The 22676-nt window shown below is 45.1% G+C and overlaps 1 protein-coding gene across 2 annotated transcripts; it reads right to left on the bottom strand.

Moving 5' to 3' along the window:
- Positions 1-1197: 1197 nt before the first annotated feature.
- nr4a1 (nuclear receptor subfamily 4, group A, member 1) lies at positions 1198-5455 on the bottom strand. Of its 2 annotated transcripts, none has more exons than XM_037481219.2 (7): positions 5345-5455; positions 3840-4632; positions 3597-3726; positions 3343-3506; positions 3047-3249; positions 2780-2958; positions 1198-2216 (listed from the first exon to the last, which is right to left on the bottom strand). In XM_037481219.2, the coding sequence occupies exons 2-7, from the start codon at positions 4620-4622 to the stop codon at positions 1960-1962; spliced, it is 1716 nt and encodes a 571-aa protein (XP_037337116.1). In that variant the 5' UTR covers positions 4623-4632; positions 5345-5455; the 3' UTR covers positions 1198-1959. The 2 variants fall into 2 exon arrangements, with proteins under 2 accessions (XP_037337116.1, XP_037337115.1); XM_037481218.2 differs by having other exon boundaries at positions 5338-5434.
- Between the last annotated feature and the right edge of the window lie 17221 nt (positions 5456-22676).

Below are 22676 nucleotides of genomic sequence, written 5' to 3' on the forward strand. Positions count from 1 at the left end.
AGGAAGAGCCGGTGAAGAGCGGAACTGAAAATAATTTGAATTTCCTGTATCCCCCTTGAAACTACCAAAGGAAAGCATTAAGAGGAACCTCAATTGTTAGCTTTTGTGTTTCATCAAGACAACAACGACGCACGTATTGGAGCACGAGACACCTTTCTGGCGGAATGTCTACTGGATCGACCACAATCTGTGCAACTGAAAAATCCTTGTTCCTAAACGTGACCACGTAATCCGACACCAAAAAAAATATGAATTCCATTCCTCGGGTTGGTTTGCTCCACAATCTCTTTGGTGCTATTATTTTCATCCAGTGCAAAATTAAAAATTCCCTCGCCAAACAATTCTCTTCCCTTTGTCTCTTGTCTCCACGCAGCTTTACACCTGAGGCGAGAAGAGCCTCCTGTCTTGTGTTGGCTTTGTGATCTCCAAAAGGGATGCTTCCCCACATTTTGGGTTGTGTCACGCTGTAGGGAAACCTTGCCTAGTGACGGTGTTGTGTAAACTAAGTGCGGCTCCCTCAACCAGAGTCACAACGTAAGCTATTTCAGCCTCACCGTCACTGCTGGGCACTGAGCTGACCGACACTGGGTCAGGACCTCAAGGCAGGTGTTGGCATTTTGCCTGTTTTGGACCACCGTAGTGGCCCACATAGCATTCAAGCATTCAAGGGTGCACCTTGTTAACTTATACCATAGTCTTTAAATAACCATGGGTCAACTTTTAATTCAAGCATTACGCGATGTAGATGCACGGTTCAACACGTGCACACACACATACACACACACACACACACACACGCGCACACAGGTACACACCCACACACTTAGGAGGTTTGAACTACACAATGATGAAGTAGTCTGAGTCACTTGAGACCGCACTGGGAATTCTCCCAGATTCTAAATAGAGACCAGCACATAACTTGGACGGAGGTGAACAGGGCTACATTTCTTCAACAACTGGTCTACTGCCAACAAAAGGAGCTATACTTCACTCCGCCTCACAAAGCACACGATGAATATACACAACGGAAGATAAACAGGAGACTTACTTATTTGATTTTAAGGGAGATATAGTTCATTCTATCTTTATATTGTTTACAAGTGCAACGGATCTTAAGGATGACAAAAGCAGTTGGAAAAGGCAGGCTTACATTTTATTTCATGTTTCATAGTTGCAGTAATATATAATTTCTTAGAGTGTAAAAATAAACCCATTTGCCCCAAACTGCAGAATGCAGTTAATCTGGCAACAACACCAGTAAATTTAAAACAGATTCAAAATAATCTACATAGAAATCCAGTGTGAAAGACACAGTTTTATACAGTATATTAGCTGCACAATGACAATTCATGATACATGAATTATACCATTGAATGTTTCTGTAGGTTTAACCTACTGTATTATTACAAAACCATATGGTGGCATTAGATATGAAGCAAACTAGAGCTCTGTGGGACACGTGAAGTATTGAACCTAAACTGAAATATAATAACTAGTTCATCTTAGATATCATATTAAAGCGTTGTTGGATATTTGATGTGCAATTATTAAGGCAAAATATTGTTAAAATGAAAAGGAAAAAAGCCAACTGATTGCTCATTACATGCATACAATTATAGTGCAGTTATAATTTGTATTGAATTTGTAAGAGCTTGGGAAGTGCAATCATCTTCATTTTTAGGGCATATTGTTGTCTGTAAATTGCTTGTTTGGTCCATGAGCTGGCCCGTCTGCAGAGTAGACAATTTCCCAGAAAAACAAACTACAAAGAGAATTTCCCCAAGTATGTATTGCTTCTGCAACTTTTATAACTCATTTACTTTATAACACAGAAAAGGCACTTCTCTTCTAGAGAGGTTTAATCCTTTAGGATTCTTCTTCTCCAGGATCCCCACACTGTTCTCTTCGGCTCTTATATGAACTCTAGATTATAGATATCACAGGTCTCCAATCCCAAACTCAAAATGGAAGTGTATCCTCAAAGATTTTGTCCACAATCTGTGGTGGTGGAACAAGATCCTCTAATTTAAGGTAAAATATGCGCTGGTAGCCTTCAGTGCAAAGAGTCCTGAGCTCAGGCAGCTTCCCGAGAAGTCTAGACAAATAATTTGGCCGCAACAAGTCAGAGCCGCAGCCCGAGATGTGATCTTTAAGGCAATCGATGAGCTGGTTCTGCAAGTCTTCCACTCGTTTTGGCTCCTTGAGACCATGTCTGTCTGCAGAACAAAACAAGATGCAGGTTTGATTCTGAAACTTGTCGTATAAGTACTTTGAAACGCTGAAATTACCAGTGTGAAATTATTTAATTTTTAACATTTTTACATTAGCTCATTTGATTTTAATAAGCCATAAAAAAGGACCATAGGTCCAGGTTGATTTTAGAAAATCTTAACATGGAACATTAACTAATAATAAGTCAGATACATATAGAGACTGGTGTTTCCAGAAGTGTTAATGCTGCTGCATAGGAATCATTCCTTGGCTGTACATCTAAACCTGCATTGTGGTTATGTTTAGTGTGCTGTGGTATATTACTTCTTTGCTCTATAGGGTACATGAGGTCGTGTTACATTCTGCCGTGTACACCTGTCGCAGCAATCTGCAACGGGCAAGAGTGTGTTGTATTGTCCTCATTGATGACACCTTGTGCAAACTGTTCTTTTTCGACTAAAGATAACCCTCAAAAAACTTTAAATCAGAGAAAGGAGCTGGTTTCTGATATCTATACTTATAAAGGCAGATGTGTCAAATAATGTTGCAAGATGACTGAAGCTCTCACCAGTGATTATGACCAGGGCTGCGAGACATGAGCAGGAGGAGACGTCCAGCTTCATGCGACGGAGACTTTGAGAAAACTCCAAGATGGAGTCGATCCAGTCACCAAAGCCTTGGACGCACTGCGTCTTGTGAAGAACGACCCCATTACAGAAGATCAGCGTGTTCATTTCGGGATTTGACCTTTGAAAAGAGAACCAACGCACGTTATTGATTTTAACAAAGACAAATCGGGAAACTCGATGGCACTTTCGTAGTGGGATGCACTCACCGATAAGCAAGACGCAAGATGAAGAGTTCAACGAATGCAGATTCCAGGAGCAGTTCCTGGTCTTCTAAGCAGAACTCAGAGTAACCGGGAATGCTCTTCGCCCACTTCTTGATGGTCTCCATGGAGGATGTGAGCAAGTCGTAGAACTGTTTGATGTCGCATGCGTCAACTTTCTGGTTGGGACTGACTTCGGTCTCGCCGAACTGAAATCGCAGACACGAGAGGAGTTCAAACTGATGCCTCGGTGTGTAATGAAATATTGCCAAAGCACGAAAAAGATAACTATTTTTTTTTACCTGGGAGTAATCCAGTTTCTCAATGCCCGGGTTTGAGTCAATGTGGGCCCTCACAAGGGAAGCAATCATGCTCACTGGAGACACAGACGCTGTCACATCCTGGACCACTTTAGGCTTTGAAGGCAGGCGACCCCGTCGTCCTTTGAGGCTGTCCGTTCTCACAACTGCAGAAATTGGTGACATCAGCTCTTGTTATCACTTCATCTTCAGCATCCTAATTGTAGGCAATTCACCCGGGTTTGTACTGAACTCACCTTCCTTCACCATGCCCACAGCTAGGCACTTTTGAAAACGGCAGAACTGGCATCGATTCCGCCTCCTCTTGTCTACAAGACAGTCTTTGTTGGCGAGGCAAACATACTTTGAATTTTTTTGTACCGTACGCTGGGAAGCAAAAAAAACAAAGAATTACTCTCAACCTTCCTTTCAAGACCGACACAACACACGCAATCTTTGCAGAGGAGTAGAGTAATTGCATGCGCCTCAGATCCTAGTACCTTGAAAAATCCTTTGCATCCCTCACAGGTGCGAACCCCGTAGTGCTGACAGGAGGCGTTGTCCCCACACACAGCACAGCAGCCCTCATTCCCACTGGAACTTTGCAATTTGGGTGATACGGTCCCGTCAAGTTGGTCGGTGCCATCGAGACGGCGTGCTTCTTCCATCCCCATGGCGGGGAAGGTCAGTGCCAAATGCTGAGGGTGCGTTGATGTGAAAGCGTCCTGCTCTTGTAAGTGTGGTTGACCCAAATTACACATGTCCTCCACGGGACTAAAAGGGAAGAAAGCGGGCTCCTGTGGCAGCGAGGTGTCCTCTGCCGCCCAGTACCCGGGACTGGGCGAATACGGCCCAAAGGCTGAATCCCAGTTGGACACATGCTGGCCTTGGAACCGCGGGGTTGGAGGAGACGAAGTCGACGCAGGGCTGCCAAAATAATCGGACCCACCGGGGGACACGGCCTCGTCCAGGTAACTCAGCGCGAAGGCTCCGGGGTAGCAGCCGTAAACCTGGAGGTCATCCAGCTTCAGGGGGGTCTCCTGGCCAGACGACGGGGTGACGTTGGCAGGGGCCGCAGTGAACTGACAGGAATAGGCATCGAAGTCGCCACCGTGAGTGTCAACGAGGGAGCTGATGCTCGGCAGGGATGGCGCAGAGAGGCGGTCCCCGTGGCTGCTCATGTTCACAGTCAGCTTGGCGATAAAGTCTTTGCTCTGAAGCTCCGGGACGCCAAGGCTGTTCTCGTAGAGCTGAGATCCATGCTGGGAGTGTATGCAAGTCATGGCTGCAAGACTGAAAAAGATGTAGACAAAATCGTTAGAGATAAAAAATATTTCCAACCAGGGCGAGTTTTCTGGTAGAGGCTCACATGGGGCAGAAATGAGCAGCTGGGCCCTATTTACCTCTCCCTTTCTGTGCCGACATACCGTATATCTTAACACATTGTTTATACCACAGTTATTCCATACCTTACTGTGTATTCTGAAACATCACTGTGCACTACTGCTTTGTGCTGCTGTACTGCAGTTCAATGTCTCAGTACAGTCTGAAATGACCATAAAGTTGAGTCCATTTGACTCTGATTCAGGTTTGATACCAATAGTTTTTCACATTTCGATGAATTTGCCTCAGAGTTTTGGTCCTGAACAACGGTTTTAACTAATAGTTTATATTTCAATATCCATGTTTTAAAATAAAGGAACTGTTTAGCTAGAAGGCATATGCTAAATATTGGCATAAGCTAATACAATTTGCAAACAGTTCTCACCTCAAAACCAGTTATCCTCTTCAATACCCAGTTTCTCCTGATAAATGGGTGTAACTGAGACATGCAGGAGCTCTAAATGCTTCACTTTGTACTGCATTAAATGGTGACGGCGCGGCTATACCCTCTCTTTGAATACATTGTAATTCCCATGTGTTACTAAGAGTTTCCGCATTGACGTACAGCGTATGTATATATACTGTATATATCTTATAAAGACAAATCATACATACTTCCTACCTGTTGGGTCCGTCTATAGGAGTTTTGAGTTGTCTGTAATCCACAAACAGCCGTCAGTCATCTTCTGTGTCTCCGAACTGAGGAGCAAGTCCCTGCGCGCTCACATCCCCGCACACACTTTTATAGCATTCGCGTTATCTTACCCATGACGTCGCGAGGTTTCCATACAAGGGTGGGCGGTGGGCGGGGAGCTTTCCATCCTCTGGCCAATCGCAGCGCGCGTTCGAGAGAATAGACGTCCGATGACGCACTTCGGGATTCCGTTGACGCGCGTATGCAGTAGAACCGCAGCATTGTGCTCCTCCCTACACGCACACGCGATTTAACTCAATGAAACGAAATATAACTTGATATTTTATACAGGAGTAAGTTTTACACACCACCAAATTGCAATTAGGTGGCTCATGTTTTAATATTTTACTCTTGCTGATGAACAGGAAAAAAAATAATGAGGTAAAAACAGGAAGACAGACGTTTCTATTTATAGACGCGCGCGCGCACACATACACACACACACACGTATGTATGTCTGTCTGTCTGTCTGTCTGTCTGTCTGTCCGTCTATATATATATATATATATATATATGTGTGTGTATATATACACACACACACACACACACACACACACACACACACATATATATATATATAAAATCGTATTTGGTGTGTAATACATAATAGACTACAAAATTGCCCTTTACCTGCCACAGGACCTGCATGAAGTAGTTCTGCCCCAGGGTTAGAGAAATGAAATGGCACAAGGGGCTCCAGGTTTGCAAAGTGTACTAGCAGGAACACGTGTACTAATGTACTAAAATCTGTACTAAAATCTGTCCGCACAGGGAGGAAAAACAGTGAAATTGAAATTGCAGAATATTTGAATAGAAGAACTTTGTTGTCTACGGCACCGTGATCCTCTTCTTGCTGCCGGTTCACGGACACAGCTGCAAGAAGATTAGTCATATGACTAACATGGAGTTTCTTCACAACATTCTTGGATGGTACACATTTTTGGCTCGTGAGCCCTTGGTAGCAGACTGCAGTGGAAACATATCGCACAGGGCAGATTTTGTGACAGCACCTTTTAGGGCAGAGATTCATTTGAAACTACTCCAAGTTATCTCACTACAGTAACAATGGTAATGTTCGTTTTATTGTGCATCCGTCTAAGAGTTTCAGCGTTCTGTGCTGTGCAATAAATGTGTCTGCAGTAAAAGTATGTGCAACTCTTCTCCCAAACAAGCGCACACACACACACACACACACACACACACACTACTTGTTATGTATTGTCACGTGAGCGTAGCCAGAGATCAACCCACCACCTGTTGCTCCTCCAGAGCGCTATTTTTGAGCTGAGAAGATGTTTGTCATTGTGGAGAAATCCTCCAGTTCTTCAGGCCAATCTCGTCAAACCCGTAAAACACGCCTGTGCTTGTTTCCGGAGATTTGTCATGGACCTCATTTTAAATCAGCACGGGACCAGGAGAACCATGTGGGAGACCCGCATTGTACTGAAGCTGATAACAGAGAGATCCCCAGATAGGCCGACAGCTGCACGGAATCAAATGAGAGCGTGTCTAATTACTGCAGTGGTGGTTGCAGACACAACTGGTGCACTTTTCTGGCTCGTCACGGTTTGCATTTCCCCAAAGGAGACAATCGACTAAACGATATTTGGGACAGCTCTTGATTTCTGCGAGGTATCTTGGAAAGCTTGATGTCTGTTTGGGTCTAATCTAAATAGACCCAATGGGACAGTGTTTTCACCTCATGGCACTAGGACGGAAGTTCGGAAACCTAACATTTCCATATATTTGAAGAAGCTACTGCATCAATGACGGAAACATTAAGAGGCCTTCGGCGAGACTTCCTCTTTTTAACCCAACATACGGGGCAGCTTTTCTGCGGCTCTTACATTCACCAAAGGTCTGAGGGCACGTGTTTTCCTCATCGGGTTTCCCTTTCCCGTCTCAAATGGAAAGAGGATCAGACATCGCATATACAAGATGTTACACATACGGAACCATTCAATTGAATAAGAAGGTGTGTCCAAACTTCTGACTGGTGCTGTATAGATGACATAAATGATGGTCTAGACTTTTATTGTCCCGTTGTTTTCAACTTTTGCTAATGTTTGCACCAAGGGAGGGGGGGGGGACAGTTTCACATACTCTTCATGCCTCATCTGGTGGTCCAACATGACACTCCAAAGCATTGGTCAGCGAAACTGCCCTGCCAAAAATATTATCTGGCTCACTAGTTTAGTTGGAAAGGGTCAGAAAGTCTGTTGGGAAATGAACCGAATGAATATGAATGATAAATACATTCATCCATGATATACTAAACCTCCCAATATTGTTCAACCATAATGTTTGTAGCTGCGGCAATTTGAATGAAAACATATACAAATTTTTAATTTTCCTCCATTGTGATCCTATTCCAATACACAGACAATAAACCCGGCTCTGAAGTGAACGAAGCCACCACCAAATGTCATGTGTTTCATGCCAAGATTTTAAAAATGAATCTTTTAGTGTCTTTTAGATTAATCTTTTAGACTGATCAAAGAGACGAGTAAAGTTTAATAATGACGTCACAAATGTTGTATTCTTTAATGTCGCACAAAGCACGGACATCAGCAAACACCTGTTGTTTCTGACTGTGACAATGAAACCACTGGGGAGCAGTTGATTGAACAGGTATCACCAATCACTGAAATGCCCGGCTCAATTTCCAGCGGCTTTTCCTAAACCAATTTCTCAAGTTTATCAAAACTTGGTTTGGTACTTTTCCAACCCTTCATTTACAGTCGCTATGACTGATGTATTATGGTAAATTCTATTATACTGTTGTTGTGGTGAGTGTCCCTTCTGGCGGAATCACAAGATAGATTTGACGAGATGCAGGATGATTAATGTAGAAGGATACCAAAAAAGAATATCAGTTCTGACTCACACGTGATGTTTGACAGCATAGACAAGACAAGGCCATTTTATTTGTATAGCACATTTCAACAACAAAGCAGTTTAAAGTGCTTCACATAAAACCATTAAAAACATCCAAGCATAAAGCATAAACCAAAGTTCCCTATCCAAAGATAGGGATTATCTTAAAATTAAATGCAGAAACTGTTAGTTCTTAAAATTGGTGTGACCACAGAGACCTTACAAGGAGACACCCCCCTGATATCAGATTCATTTTTTCCCCAACAAAACATTTGATTGAATATATTTTGTCTGTTTCGCAATTAGCTGCTTCGTGCTTTTCCTACCATCAATATTTAAAATGTATATATTTAATAAAGTCAATATTTCTCATGCCAAATAATATTTTTCTCGTAGCCAACATGACGTCTAGAATGATGCTGAACATTGATGCTCAATGACCAACCTTTGACCGCCAGAGGGCAGCATCCTGACATGATTGAATCGCCTCATCTGAGTACATTTCATAATCACTCGATTATTCTCATCCATCTCGTTGACTATTTAAGGACAATGTAAATGATTGAGAAACAAATTTAGCAATATATTAAGCAATGCTATTATATATAGGTCAATGTGTAAGAAAAATAGAACATAACAATGAACGAAAGTAGGATAAAATAATGTCAACTAAAATCAGGAGGTATTTAGGAGAATCAGCAGATCACAAACCACAGAACGTAACTAACATATGTATCAATGTAATACACATGGATACTGAATGCTGGTGTCTCCTCAAGGACCTAAAATGTAAGAACAGAGTGATGGGCACAATTAACAAAATTAACTGCAAGTGAGGGGATGATATGAAATTTGAATTGAAAATCACTTTACAGCTGAGACCCGTTGAATTAAAAAAAAAAGCTTTAAATAATGGAGGATGTTAACAATTTACACATTTGATGTTATTCATTATAGGAGCTCACCACATTAATCCTAATGTGAGAAACGGGCCTCCTGATGAACTCTCCACGGTAGCTGTCAGTGCTGAACAATTACTACCGTCCGGATTACATTAAGCGAAAATGACGCAAGGCTCGGCGGTGCCATCACCAGAGACATTTAATCACAGCGCAGTGTGAATAATGAGCACGTTCTTCATGCCTATGGATGTCACCCGGGTGGACAAAATCCTTTCTGTCATCCGTTTGCAGGTCACAAGAATGTCCCCTTTGAGTCTTCCCACTCTCACATTCCTCTCTCATTGACTGCCCACACACACACACACACACACACACACACACACACACACACACACACACACACACACACACACACACACACACACACACACACACACACAGACACAGACAGACAGACAGACACACACAGACAGACACGCACAGTTCTGCTGGACAGTCCAGCACTGCATTCATTCTCAGGGGCCAACATGTCCGTGTCACTGGGACACCATATTCAATAGTCTCCCAGCTGTGCATTATTGAGCGACAGTTCATCAGATAAGAGTAGGTGGTGGAAGAAGTACTTACGTCTTTTACCTGTAAACTCAGCCAGATGTTCCCGCTTGAAATTGTTTTTTTTTTCAGGTAAGGACCCACTACATTAAACCCACTGGAATGATTTGACATAAAACATATTTGCAATATTTGCATCCACTCCACAGAAAACAAATTAAATATAACAATTCTCAGCTTCAGGTCGCTCATTTGTTTAAATCCTTTGGCCATACCAGAAAGCTCGTGGGCAGTGATGTGAACGACCTCCCTATCTCCTCACAGGCTACGAGCTGCTGGGGCTATTGTTTTGATTCCTCTCTGGGACAGTTGCCATCGGTGACTCACACATACTGGTTTTCGGGCCCCTTTTTCATCTTCAGTGAGTTTCCTCTTGTTTTTCCAGATAAAGTTCGTGGATGGACGGTTGTTGTCTCAACAAGTTTCCTGGACCTGGTCAAGGTCAGGAGCCATTTGTTTAAAAGTAAGCATGGGGATTTTATAGAGAGTGCGTGTGCAGGGGGGGTCAATTTTTTCACGGATGCAAAGTGAAATCCCCAAACAATGCAAGGCCTGTCAGTGTAAGACCGGGATTGAAGAAAACGTCAGCAGTTACAGCCACAGCAGCCATTCAGATGAAAATGGATAATAGCGTCGTCCAAATGCGCTTCTGTTTGGTCTCTTTTCAAATCACAATGAATTCCTCGGTCTCATCAGCACACAGTGCAGTCAGTGTGGTGCTGAATTTAGCCCAATAAAAACACACTCTCACACCAAACCGACGAGACCGAATCAGGAAACAGGGAATCGTGTGACCATTACAGGTCTTTAGGTGTTCAGGATTGGATGCAAAAGAACATTTAACACTGGCAACAATAGCTACAAAACGATGGAAAATCCCGGTACAGTAACCTGCTGAAGGATGCCTTCTAGTAATGTGTTTTAAAAACCAGAAAGAGAAGAAAAGAATGAATAGCCGACAAACTACTTTGACACGGATAGATGGAAATGTATGAAGAAGAAGAAGAAGAAGAAGGAAATGTGACACGAGGTACCCGAATTAATTTTCACTCAAGGGACAGAGACATCTTTACCGTACAAAACAATTTATTAAGACAATACTATAATTATGTACAATGGATATTTATAAAAGCTTGCTACCAGAAAATCTATATACTCGCCCGGTTCCCTAGCCACAGCGAGGGTAGGGCGGCCGTCTGTGTGGGGACAGCGAATCTCCCCGTACAGTAAAACACCCAGTGCCACCTGTAAACATGCAACAAACACACACACAAACACGGCACACTCACTACAAACCCACTCGCACAATGACAACAAGAAAAATTAGAAATAGTTCATGCAAAGTCAACCCGAATGTGCCCGCGCCACTCCTCCACACAGCGAGCACCCCCCGCTCGAAATCAATAAAATAAAATAAGGCGAGTACACAAAAAAACGGAGATCAACAGGAACAAGGAAACGCACAATATAGCAATACAATCACGGTTAACAACACTCAGTCGTTATTGTGCAACCGTGAAAGAAAACCTGGGGCAAAACAGCAGCTGTGCGCCACCTGAAAATTAAACAGATTCGGTCAAATAAATATTGTTTGTCTGCGGTGGTCCTATGATCCTTTTACCTGGAAAGGCTAAGGCGTCAGACCCTCCCCGACGAAGTTTAACGGGACTCCACTCCGCCGGCCAAACCTACAAAAATATTTAGCAAACTGACATTGCTGAAATAACACTAGACCCGCAAGTTAGCAACCTACCTACCGATCTCCCTTTCGCTCACGGTAAGGAACCGGGGGACAGCTGGGACAAAGTGGGTGTCGCCTGCTAGTTAAATAAGACGCTCCCTGATGACGTCAGTCTATCCCGCAGTGCTACCTGTCACAATCTACCCCCACCACTTTTATCCTCGTCCCGAGGGTAAAACTCACCTCCCTGGCCTAAGGGTACCTATTTTATGGCACACCCCGCCCACTCACGGTTGTCTCTGGCAAGCGATGGAGATTAGAATGTTTGCCCGCTGTTACTCGGGTTGTCCGTCGACACACTGGTTCTGGAGGGAGGTTTGGCTGGCCTGTCCCTTCCACTGCAAGGTGGCCTGGTGATCGCACTTGTGGGTTGGGAGTCACTCCAAACTGCACTTCCTCCGTTCTAGCAATGCTGCAAGGATGTTCCACTCCCGCTGGGTTGGCACCGTCTGGGGCAAGTGGCCTCTCCCTCAAAATCCAAACCTCTTCAGGTTCTTCCTCTTCCTCGGTATTTTCTACCGTGCTTTGCTCATCCCGGGGAGTTGGAACATGAAAAGCATTTCGGGGAACCAATCTAATCATTGTTCGATGCACCTGCTTAGTTTGGTCGGGTTTGTCGACGGGGGCCACAGTATATACCGACCCACCATTTGTGGGCGCCTTCAAAATTCTGTAGGGTCGTGGGTTCCAGTGATCCTGAATCTTGTTTCTTCCCCTCGCACTGTGGTCCCTCAGATACACCAACTGATCGACGGCCAGCCCCTCATCAACATTTCGGTCATGTCTCTCCTCTCTCCGTTGTGCAGCCCCCTGCATCCGATGTCTTGCCCCGTCGTAAGCTGTTCGCAGTCGCCTTTGATGTTCGCCAAGCCAGCCGTCCACCGTACCAGCAGCGGGCTCTTTAACTCTCCCTAACAAGAAGTCCACCGGCAACTGTGGATCTTGACCAAACATCAGCAGATACGGTGACTCACCAGTTGATTGGTGTGTGGTGGTGTTGTAGGCGAATGTAAGTTGTGGGAGGTACAACGTCCAGTCCCTCTTCTTCTCCACTGGCAACGTACGCAGCAGATTATGCAACGTGCGGTTGAACCGTTCACACTGCCCATTTCCTTGTGGCCTGTAAGGCGTGGTCCTGCTTTTCTGGACCCCGTACAACTCACATAGTTGCTGGATGAGTACCGCTTCAAAACTTCTCCCTTGGTCGGAATGGATCCTAGATGGAACCCCAAACCTGTAGAACCACTCATGTACTAGCAGTCGGGCCACCGTAGGTGCTCGTTGGTCTCTGGTGGGGATGGCCTGCGTATACTTAGAAAACACATCAGTCATAATCAGAACATGTTCTCTACCATCTCTAGAAGGTTCAAGCAGGGTGAAGTCAATGGCCAATATCTGATTCGGCCGGGAGGCCAATAAATGGCCCATGGAGGCACGAACTTTTGGTTGGACCGCTTTTGCCAATGTACATCGTTCACAGTTCTGGCAATACTCTTTAATCTCATTAATCATACCGGGCCAGTAGCATCTTTGTCTCACCAGGTCAGTTGTTCTTTCCACACCTTGGTGTCCTTGGCCCTGATGTAACTGATGCAATACTTCCTCTTTTAGTTTAGCAGGTAATACTAGCTGTTGTCCTTCTTCCCCGCCATCGGATCTAGATACACAGCGATACAAAACTCCCTCCTCCTTGGTCATCCTCTCCCATTGGCGAAGCATTTCCAAAACCGGTTTGGGGAGGGTCTGCCTCTCCTGCTGATCCGGGCCCCGTTTCCGATCCCAAAAAGCCAGGAAGCAACTGATGATTGGATCGGCTTCCTGTAACGCAGCCAGATCTGCAACAGAGTGGGTAGGGAACGCTGACACGGTTGATTGAGTTACCTCCATGTTTGGTTGTGTACTGAGTTGTGCTATCATCTGGGGGATGGCACTGCCCGGCATCAAGGCACCACATCCTTCGGCAGACGTATCCGTTTGATACTGCCGGGATAATCCGTCTGCGTTACCATTGACTCGGCCGGGTCTGTACTTAATGGTGAAATCAAAGTCAGATAGTTGAGCCGCCCACCGCTGCTCGAGGGCACCCAACTTAGCCGTGGATAGGTAGCTTAAAGGGTTATTATCTGTAAACACCACACACTTCTGACCCAGGAGATACTCCCTGAATTTCTCGGTCATGGCCCACTTGAGCGCCAGGAACTCCAATTTCATGGAACTGTAATTTGTCATGTTTCGTTCCGTTGGCTTCAATCCTCTGCTAGCGTAGGCCACTGGTCTCACCTTACCACCCTGTTCTTGCGAGAGCACTGCTCCGAGACCACTGTAGCTGGCATCGACCTCCAGGATAAAGGGCAGGGAGAAGTCAGCATAATTTAGTACTGGCGCAGATACCAACCTTGCCCTCAGATCGTGGAAGCTTTTTGCGCATTCGTCTGTCCAAACCTCATTGAATGGGCGGCTGGATGGTTTTTTCCTTTTGGATCCCGTCATTTCAGCTACTAGACGGTGCAGAGGGGCGGCAAGAGTAGCAAAGCCATTGACAAACCTTCGATAATAACTAGCGAAACCCAAAAAGGAACGTAATTCTGATGTGCGTTTGGGTGGGGCCCAATTAGCCACTGCGCTGATTTTCTCTGGGTCTGTGGACACTCCATCCTTTGAAATAACGTGGCCCAGATACTTCACTTCGGGCTGAAAGAAGTTGCATTTCTCCAATTTGACTTTCAGGCCTTCTTGGCGAAGCCGACGCAGTACTGCCTCCAGGCGTTTCACATGCTCCTCTATGGTAGAGGAAAACACCACCACATCGTCCAAATACAAAAGTAATGACTCAAAATGTTGGGCCCCAAACATTCGTTCCATCAAGCGTTGGAAAGTGCCTGGTGCATTACACAAACCGAAGGGCATACGGTTAAATTCAAACAACCCAAAGGGCGTACAAAAAGCTGTCTTGTTCTTGTCGGCCTCTGCCACGGCAACTTGATTGTACCCACTGGCCAGATCCATGGTACTGAACCAGCGGGCACCCGACAAGGCATCCAGCGACTCTTCGATGCGGGGCAAAGGGAAAGCATCTTTCCTTGTTTTGCCGTTAAGTTGGCGATAATCCACACAAAGACGTATGCTGCCATCTTTCTTTTTCACCAGGACAACCGGAGAGGCGTAGGGGCTGCTACTTTCCCTAATAACCTGGTTTTCCAGCAACTGGTGGATATGAGCTTTGACTGCCTCATAGTCCGACGGCGGGATACGTCGATAACGCTGCCTTACGGGCGTGTTATCCAGTAAAGGTATGTCATGAACAATGAGGTTTGTACAGCCTATGTCACCCTCACATGCGGAGAACACTGACTCATATTTATGCAAAAGGGACCTCACCTTGCCTTGTTCATGGGCGGGTAGACTGGACAAGTCGATGTCCCCGATGGCATTCTGTACTGATCTCCCCCCAGCAGCTTGGACCGAGGACGTTGCCACAACTCCTTGGTCCGACATCCCCTCAATTTCGGTAACACCTGCAGGTAGGCTCACAATCTCTACCTGGCACACTTCTCCCACCCTAATGCGGGGGGGAAGAAATATATCAACAGTGCTTACATTGACGAATGGCAGGTACACAGTACTTTGTGTGACCTTTACGATAGCTGGTGCCAGCAATAAGCCACCGGGGAGGTTGCTATTCTCCGGGGGTTGGAATAGTACCGAGCAGCGAGAATTAAAGGCTCCTTGGGAGCAAGTGGTTGCCACTAGCTTCATGGTGCCAGCCGGGACACATACTCTGGTCTTACCCCTAACTCTGACTGTCCCTACTTTCTCAGCCTGTGGTGTGAGGTGCACTTGATGACAGTACTGCAAGGCCTGGTGCCAGGTGCTATTCGCACCCTTAATAGCGGGAAGGTCGAACATACCCAGTCCGTGCTGACCAAACAGTTCTTCAAAACACTGACCAATAATGTTCATTCCCAAGACCCCTGGGTGATCTGGTTTGGGTAAGGATTGCGGGGGGTCTTTAACAATGAGAATGCCACGTTTTGGAATCACTTTGCCCAGCACAGTGACGTCTAGCTCTAAATAGCCAACATAGGGGATGTCTAGATGGTTAGCCGCTCTGAGCTGCAACCATCTGCATGACTGCAGCCTCTCCTGACCCCACGACTGGAAATGCTGAATAAAGAAGCTTTCAGTTATAGTGGACACCATTGATCCAGTGTCCAACAGACAGGGGACCCCCACCCCCGCTATATGGACAACAACGTGGGGGCATGGATGTACCAACTTAGAGATTGATTCAGGGTCGACCGGAACTATGCTATTCGAGCCTAGCATGACCCCATCTGATTGGCGGCTCTGCCCGTCAGAGGGTGTCAGTTTTCCGACGGTGGCTGCGTGAACCTTGACCCATCCTGTCCAGATCGATGGAAATGTCCAGGTTGGGGAGCTGCCCGTTCATTCTCACAGTCCCTAGCGAAATGACCTGGCAGTTGACACCGCCTACAGATGACTGCACCCCTAGATTGAAACTGAGGGCGCTTAGGGGCGCTTAAGGCCAACAATGTTTTGGAAAACTGCATAAACTGCTCCTGCTGACTTTTTAGCATTTCCCGCAGCTCAGCTACCTCAGACTTCAAAGTAGCATGGGGAACCATGCACTCTGGTCTACCTGAAGCACCCTGATGAATGCTATAAACAGACGGGACGGAATAGCTTCTCGGCCTCCCTTCCCACGGTCTACCTTCTCGCTCCCATCGGATGGCTGCATCACGGATGTCATGGAGATCATAGGCGGGGTTAGTGCGAACAAGTTCTTTTAGCGCACGGCTAAGGTTGCCATCTGACACAAACTCCACATATTGATCACGTAAGAGGCTAGCCGCCTGTGCAACCCCATCAGGAGATTGTTGTATAACAATATCCATTAGCGAGAATAGCGCATTTGCATACTCACGCAATGTCTCCCCTTCTTGCTGTTTCCTAGAGTGGAAATTCTGCAATAAAGCAATAGGTGAGTCTGCACAGCCATACTGAGTCTGAAGGATGGAAAAAATTAGTTTGGGATCTTCCCGAACCTGTCTAGGACGATACTTAATCTCATCTCTTGCTACTCCTCCTAAATGGTCATAAATGAAATGAGCCTGTTCTATCGTAGACATCCTACGTGTGCGTAATTTCGACTGCACCTCATCCACCCATTCCCTCACTGATACCTCCCCTTCCCCCGTAAATGTGGAACACTTATCTTTAAATGTACATCACTAATTAAGCTTCTTTCCGGGAGTTTTTTGTGCTTTCTCGCCTAGCAGGTCTCCGTGGATCATAGTTTCGTGCGGACCCCGGTTCTGACTCCTGGCTCATGGCTCTGCTGACACCTGCTACTGCCATCATCATTACTTTAAATATGATTCATATTACTGTCATCAAAAACCAACATCTTTCTGCTCTCCCTCCCCACAGAAGCCTCTGTGGATGGTGGTTCGATCTGATGGAGGTTGTCCCTGCAGTGGTCCTGCCGTACACCTCTTCTGCTACTTGCAATTACTTGTATCATTTCAGTTAGAGAAATTGAATGTATTGTACATCTTTTACATTGTTGATTCTGTACACATGACATCCATTGCAGTCTGTCCATCCCGGGAGAGGGATCCCTCCTCTGACGTTCTCCCTAAGGTTTCTTCCCTTTTTTCCCCATTGAAGGGTTTTTTTCATATTTTGGGGAGTTTTTCCTGTGCCGATGTGAGGGTTTCGGGACAGAGGATGTTGCATGTGTACAGACTGTAAAGCCCTCTGAGGCAAATTTGTAATTTGCGATTTTGGGCTATACAAAATAAAATGAATTGAATTGAATTGAATTTAGGGATGTAAACCACACGTTCAACTACTGGCATCGACCTAGTAGAGGTTTCCACACCAAGAGTTGGTGCATGGTCAGTATTACCACTGCTGGCAGAGGGAGGTGTGGTCGAGGGCCCCGGGACCGGGTTCAGGGCCTGTCTTTCTTGTGACAGCCGCTCATTATCTGCCTTTAACCGCTGCACCATTTCCCGAAGTTCTTGCATCTCCTCTTCCATGTTAACACCGTATCGTCTCCAAAAGCTGCTGGGAGCGCTGTTTCAGGGGCCCTCTGGCAGACAGACTGCTGTTTTGCTCCAAAATACACAAAAAAACAACAAAAAAAACACCATACAAAAAACAAGCTTATCGTCAAATGTATGATTCCTTTAGGGAACCAGCTTCACGGTATATACAAACATACAATAAAAAAAAATGACTGGCAATGACTGTCTCTGTCCTTGATCCTGCCAGCAACGCCAAATGTGACACGAGGTACCCGAATTAATTTTCACTCAAGGGACAGAGACATCTTTACCGTACAAAACAATTTATTAAGACAATACTATAATTATGTACAATGGATATTTATAAAAGCTTGCTACCAGAAAATCTATATACTCGCCCGGTTCCCTAGCCACAGCGAGGGTAGGGCGGCCGTCTGTGTGGGGACAGCGAATCTCCCCGTACAGTAAAACACCCAGTGCCACCTGTAAACATGCAACAAACACACACACAAACACGGCACACTCACTACAAACCCACTCGCACAATGACAACAAGAAAAATTAGAAATAGTTCATGCAAAGTCAACCCGAATGTGCCCGCGCCACTCCTCCACACAGCGAGCACCCCCCGCTCGAAATCAATAAAATAAAATAAGGCGAGTACACAAAAAAACGGAGATCAACAGGAACAAGGAAACGCACAATATAGCAATACAATCACGGTTAACAACACTCAGTCGTTATTGTGCAACCGTGAAAGAAAACCTGGGGCAAAACAGCAGCTGTGCGCCACCTGAAAATTAAACAGATTCGGTCAAATAAATATTGTTTGTCTGCGGTGGTCCTATGATCCTTTTACCTGGAAAGGCTAAGGCGTCAGACCCTCCCCGACGAAGTTTAACGGGACTCCACTCCGCCGGCCAAACCTACAAAAATATTTAGCAAACTGACATTGCTGAAATAACACTAGACCCGCAAGTTAGCAACCTACCTACCGATCTCCCTTTCGCTCACGGTAAGGAACCGGGGGACAGCTGGGACAAAGTGGGTGTCGCCTGCTAGTTAAATAAGACGCTCCCTGATGACGTCAGTCTATCCCGCAGTGCTACCTGTCACAGAAAGAAGAAGTATAGCTGACAAACCACACAGTGACTCGACAGATGCACCAAGTTCCTCCTTTCTCCTAAACGTCAAAGTAATAGTTGATCATGTAAAGTAGTTTCAGAAACGTAATATCACAACCTGTTGTTGTGTCTACTTTCGAAGTCGTCACCATCCCCCTCAACGTATCGTTTATATAAATAAGAAATATGTGTGTGGTGTGGGGGGGGGGGGTACATCATAACCACAAACGAGTCACTTCTACCATCCCGTGTTAAGAGTGGGGGGGGGGGGGGATGAGAATAGGCAACTCACAATAGTTTGAACTGCGTCACATAAAAGTCGCCACTCACACCAGGTCCCCCAGTCTCAGTACTCAGGAGTTACTCAGAGTCTCTCCAGACCCCCCTGGGCCTAAATGTTCAATGGCTGTTATGACCTAAGAGGCTGTTTTTGTGAGTGGTCACGGCACAGGAGCATCGTCCTCACAACACACAACTTCAGATGAATGTAATTCTTGTGTTTTCTGGGAAAATTGTACAGTATCTGTGGTCCATCCTCTCTTTTTTCCTGGAGCTTGCTTTTGAAAAAAAAAAAACCTGGTGAGTCAACATCCTCTCTCCTTTTGGACAAACACCCGAGAGTACGACATTCCTGCAGCCCCGGCACACACTGCTCTGCAGCCGCCTTCAGCCTGAGGTGGTGGGACAGCGTGCAGTACTCTCCCGTTGGTAGTACTCTCCTGTTGGTAGTACTCTCCTGTTGGTAGTACTCGTCCGTTGGTAGTACTCTCATGTTGGTAGTACTCTCCTGTTGGTAGTACTCTCCTGTTGGTAGTACTCGTCCGTTGGTAGTAGTCTCCTGTTTGTAGTACTCGTCCGTTGGTAGTACTCGTCCGTTGGTAGTACTCTCCTGTTGGTAGTACTCTCCTGTTGGTAGTACTCGTCCGTTGGTAGTAGTCTCCTGTTTGTAGTACTCGTCCGTTGGTAGTACTCTCCTGTTGGTAGTACTCTCATGTTGGTGGTACTCGTCCGTTGGTAGTAGTCTCCTGTTTGTAGTACTCGTCCGTTGGGAGTACTCTCCTGTTGGTAGTACTCTCATGTTGGTGGTACTCGTCCGTTGGTAGTACTCTCCTGTTTGTAGTACTCTCCTGTTGGTAGTACTCTCCTGTTGGTAGTACTCGTCCGTTGGTAGTAGTCTCCTGTTTGTAGTACTCGTCCGTTGGTAGTACTCTCCTGTTGGTAGTACTCTCATGTTGGTGGTACTCGTCCGTTGGTAGTACTCTCCTGTTTGTAGTACTCTCCTGTTGGTAGTACTCTCCTGTTGGTAGTACTCGTCCGTTGGTAGTAGTCTCCTGTTTGTAGTACTAGTCCGTTGGTAGTACTCTCCTGTTGGTAGTACTCCCCTGTTGGTAGTACTCGTCCGTTGGTAGTACTCTCCTGTTGGTAGTACTCGTCCGTTGGTAGTACTCTCCTGTTGGTAGTACTCGTCCGTTGGTAGTACTCTCCTGTTGGTAGTACTCGTCCGTTGGTAGTACTCTCCTGTTGGTAGTACTCTCCTGTTGGTAGTACTCGTCCGTTGGCAGTACTCATCTGTTGGTAGTACTCTCCTGTTGGTAGTACTCTCCTGTTGGTAGTACTCGTCCGTTGGCAGTACTCATCTGTTGGTAGTACTCTCCTGTTTGCAGTACTGTTCGGCGGGGACGTTGTATTTGCTCAATGTACTCAGGGAGAAAACAAACCCTGTTCGGAACCAGGTGATCCGTACCACTTCCTGTCTGGAGACAGGAAGGAGTAACTGTAGTCCTTTTTCTTTCAAACCCTGTGTAGATGTCTGATGGCCTGGAAGTAATTATTTATTTATCAAATTCAAAATTAAATGAATTTGTTTGTTGTATATTTATGTGAAAAAAGTGATGCCTTTCTAAAAACATTTGCTGTTTCGATTTCAATTTCTAAACCCACACAGTGTTTAGAGATATTACCCCCTGACGCTTCCTGCCATTGTATTTCGGGACTTTCTCTTTTTTCGTCACACTCACGGTTGTCAGAGGTTTCATACAACAACATTTCATCGGTCTACAGAAGCTTACTTAGTACCACATTCTGTAACTGGATGGTAACTTGTGTGATGGTTAAATTGGGTAACTGTAAGGCAAAATAATTCTCAGTTAACCTCAGTTCATGTTCACTTTTTCCATTGGATTCAGAACTCAGGACCTGCTACTAGTCTCATTTTAGCAAGTTAGAACACATTGGTTAGATTGTTAGATGGCTGTGCCATAACCGAGGATGCAAGCTAGCAGTTTTTTAGCTAAGCAGTGCTGGTTTGTTGGTGTTAAGTGAAATAAAAACAGTAAATAGTGGATTAAGTTCCCTTCCTGGTCCAGACTAGTGTTTTTCTCCCTCTGTGTTTGTGTGTGTGTGTGTGTGTGTGTGTGTGGATCAGAGTGGAAGCGACTGAACGTTGGCATTTGGTTTCTTATCTTACTTTGTGCTGTCATCATAAAAAAAAAACTTTAATAACAGAACTTGCAGTCGTACACCAAATGTGCTCCACTGTGTGGCTAATACATTTAAAAACATCTCACATCCCTACAAATCAAAGAAAAGTAAGAAATTATGTAAGTATAATCCAGATTTTTATCCTAATCTAACATATTTCTGAAGCATTTACAAGCCATGAGACGGAGAAATGCAGATGTTAATCAAAACACGGTCACGTGTGAATAGTAGTAATTCTGAGTCCACAACTACAAAGCCTACAAATGAGTCATTCCTTCATTCAACCCTAACCGCTACTTGCATCATGTTGCTGTTTTTGTGTTTTCTGCGTTAGCGTTAAAGAAAAACGGTCACGACTGTCAGAAATATGAGCAGCGAGAGGAAATAAAACCACAGGCTAGTCAACGAGACAAGAATTCACACCTGTTACACGCTTAAACAGGAAATAAATATAATGTTCAAATCGGAGAGAGGTTACATCCGTACATGTGTGTGTGTGTGTGTGTGTTTGAGGGGATGTGGTCATTCAAGGTCTTATGGTCTTAAGTGGAGAAAGCACGAGGAGATTATGATGAATAGAATGTGTTGCTACGGTAACCTTGTGGGAGTTTCGGATGCTACATTTATTTTTTAATTTAGGACTGTTGAAAACGTCTTCCTTTACACTCAAATACTCCTCGTATGTGACTCATAAGGACTCTGTGGGTGTTTGTTTGATCAGGTTTTATCGGATGATATTTGGCAGTTGGAAACAAACCACACAGCTGCTATCGGATTTTTATTCAAACTTTGCTCAACTTTGAACTGTGAGTCCAAAAATTTAAATATATCAACTTTTGATGTATTTAAGCACCTCCCACTTTGCACCAGCGAAAAGGGAAAAAAAAGATCAAAGACCAGAAATCTTTCAGTACAATTATCAAAAGAATTTGGAAGAAATCCTCATGTTGGACATCCTTGCTCATAATAAAAGCTAATTGAGAATACATTTTTAGAACCATGTATATATTATTTTGTATGTTGCTATTTTTATATCTTAATGAGTCCTCATAATCAAGCCCCATGCGTGTCGAAATGATCTTTTGGATATTGCATGGATGGTAGAAAAAAGCATTAACCGTGTAACTGAGACGTCCATAGCAAGCCGCTGGGTGGAAATAGTGGCTGTAAAAGACGCGAGGAGACAATATGACCTTTAACCTTTATCAACCCACCGTCGCTGCTGCTGCTGCTGGGAAACACACAACAGGCAGAATCTTTATCTCAGATACAGACGGTGAAGAGCGTGAGGATAATGTTTCACTCGTGTCACGCTGAACGGTGCTTGGCGCTAAACCCTCTCTTCTATGTACATTAATAAGGGACATTTTTTATCTGTGACTTTTGACCCCCATCATGTCGTTAACCCTCACCTGTTGTCCCTCGCGGCAGGTGTTTAGCCTGTGGTCTCTCTTTCTCATTTTACTGCAC

The sequence above is a fragment of the Pungitius pungitius genome, chromosome 1 (assembly GCF_949316345.1).
Source record: "Pungitius pungitius chromosome 1, fPunPun2.1, whole genome shotgun sequence".
NCBI classification, from domain to species: Eukaryota; Metazoa; Chordata; class Actinopteri; order Perciformes; family Gasterosteidae; genus Pungitius; species Pungitius pungitius.

Coding starts and splice junctions, on each gene's coding strand:
- nr4a1 (XM_037481219.2), bottom strand. CDS start 4,622: ATGACTTGCATACACTCCCAGCATGGATCTCAGCTCTACGAGAACAGC. Junction 3,727..3,839: donor GATGCAAAGGATTTTTCAAG/GTACTAGGATCT, acceptor TTTGCTTCCCAG/CGTACGGTACAAAAAAATTC. Junction 2,217..2,779: donor AGCCCTGGTCATAATCACTG/GTGAGAGCTTCA, acceptor TTTGTTCTGCAG/ACAGACATGGTCTCAAGGAG.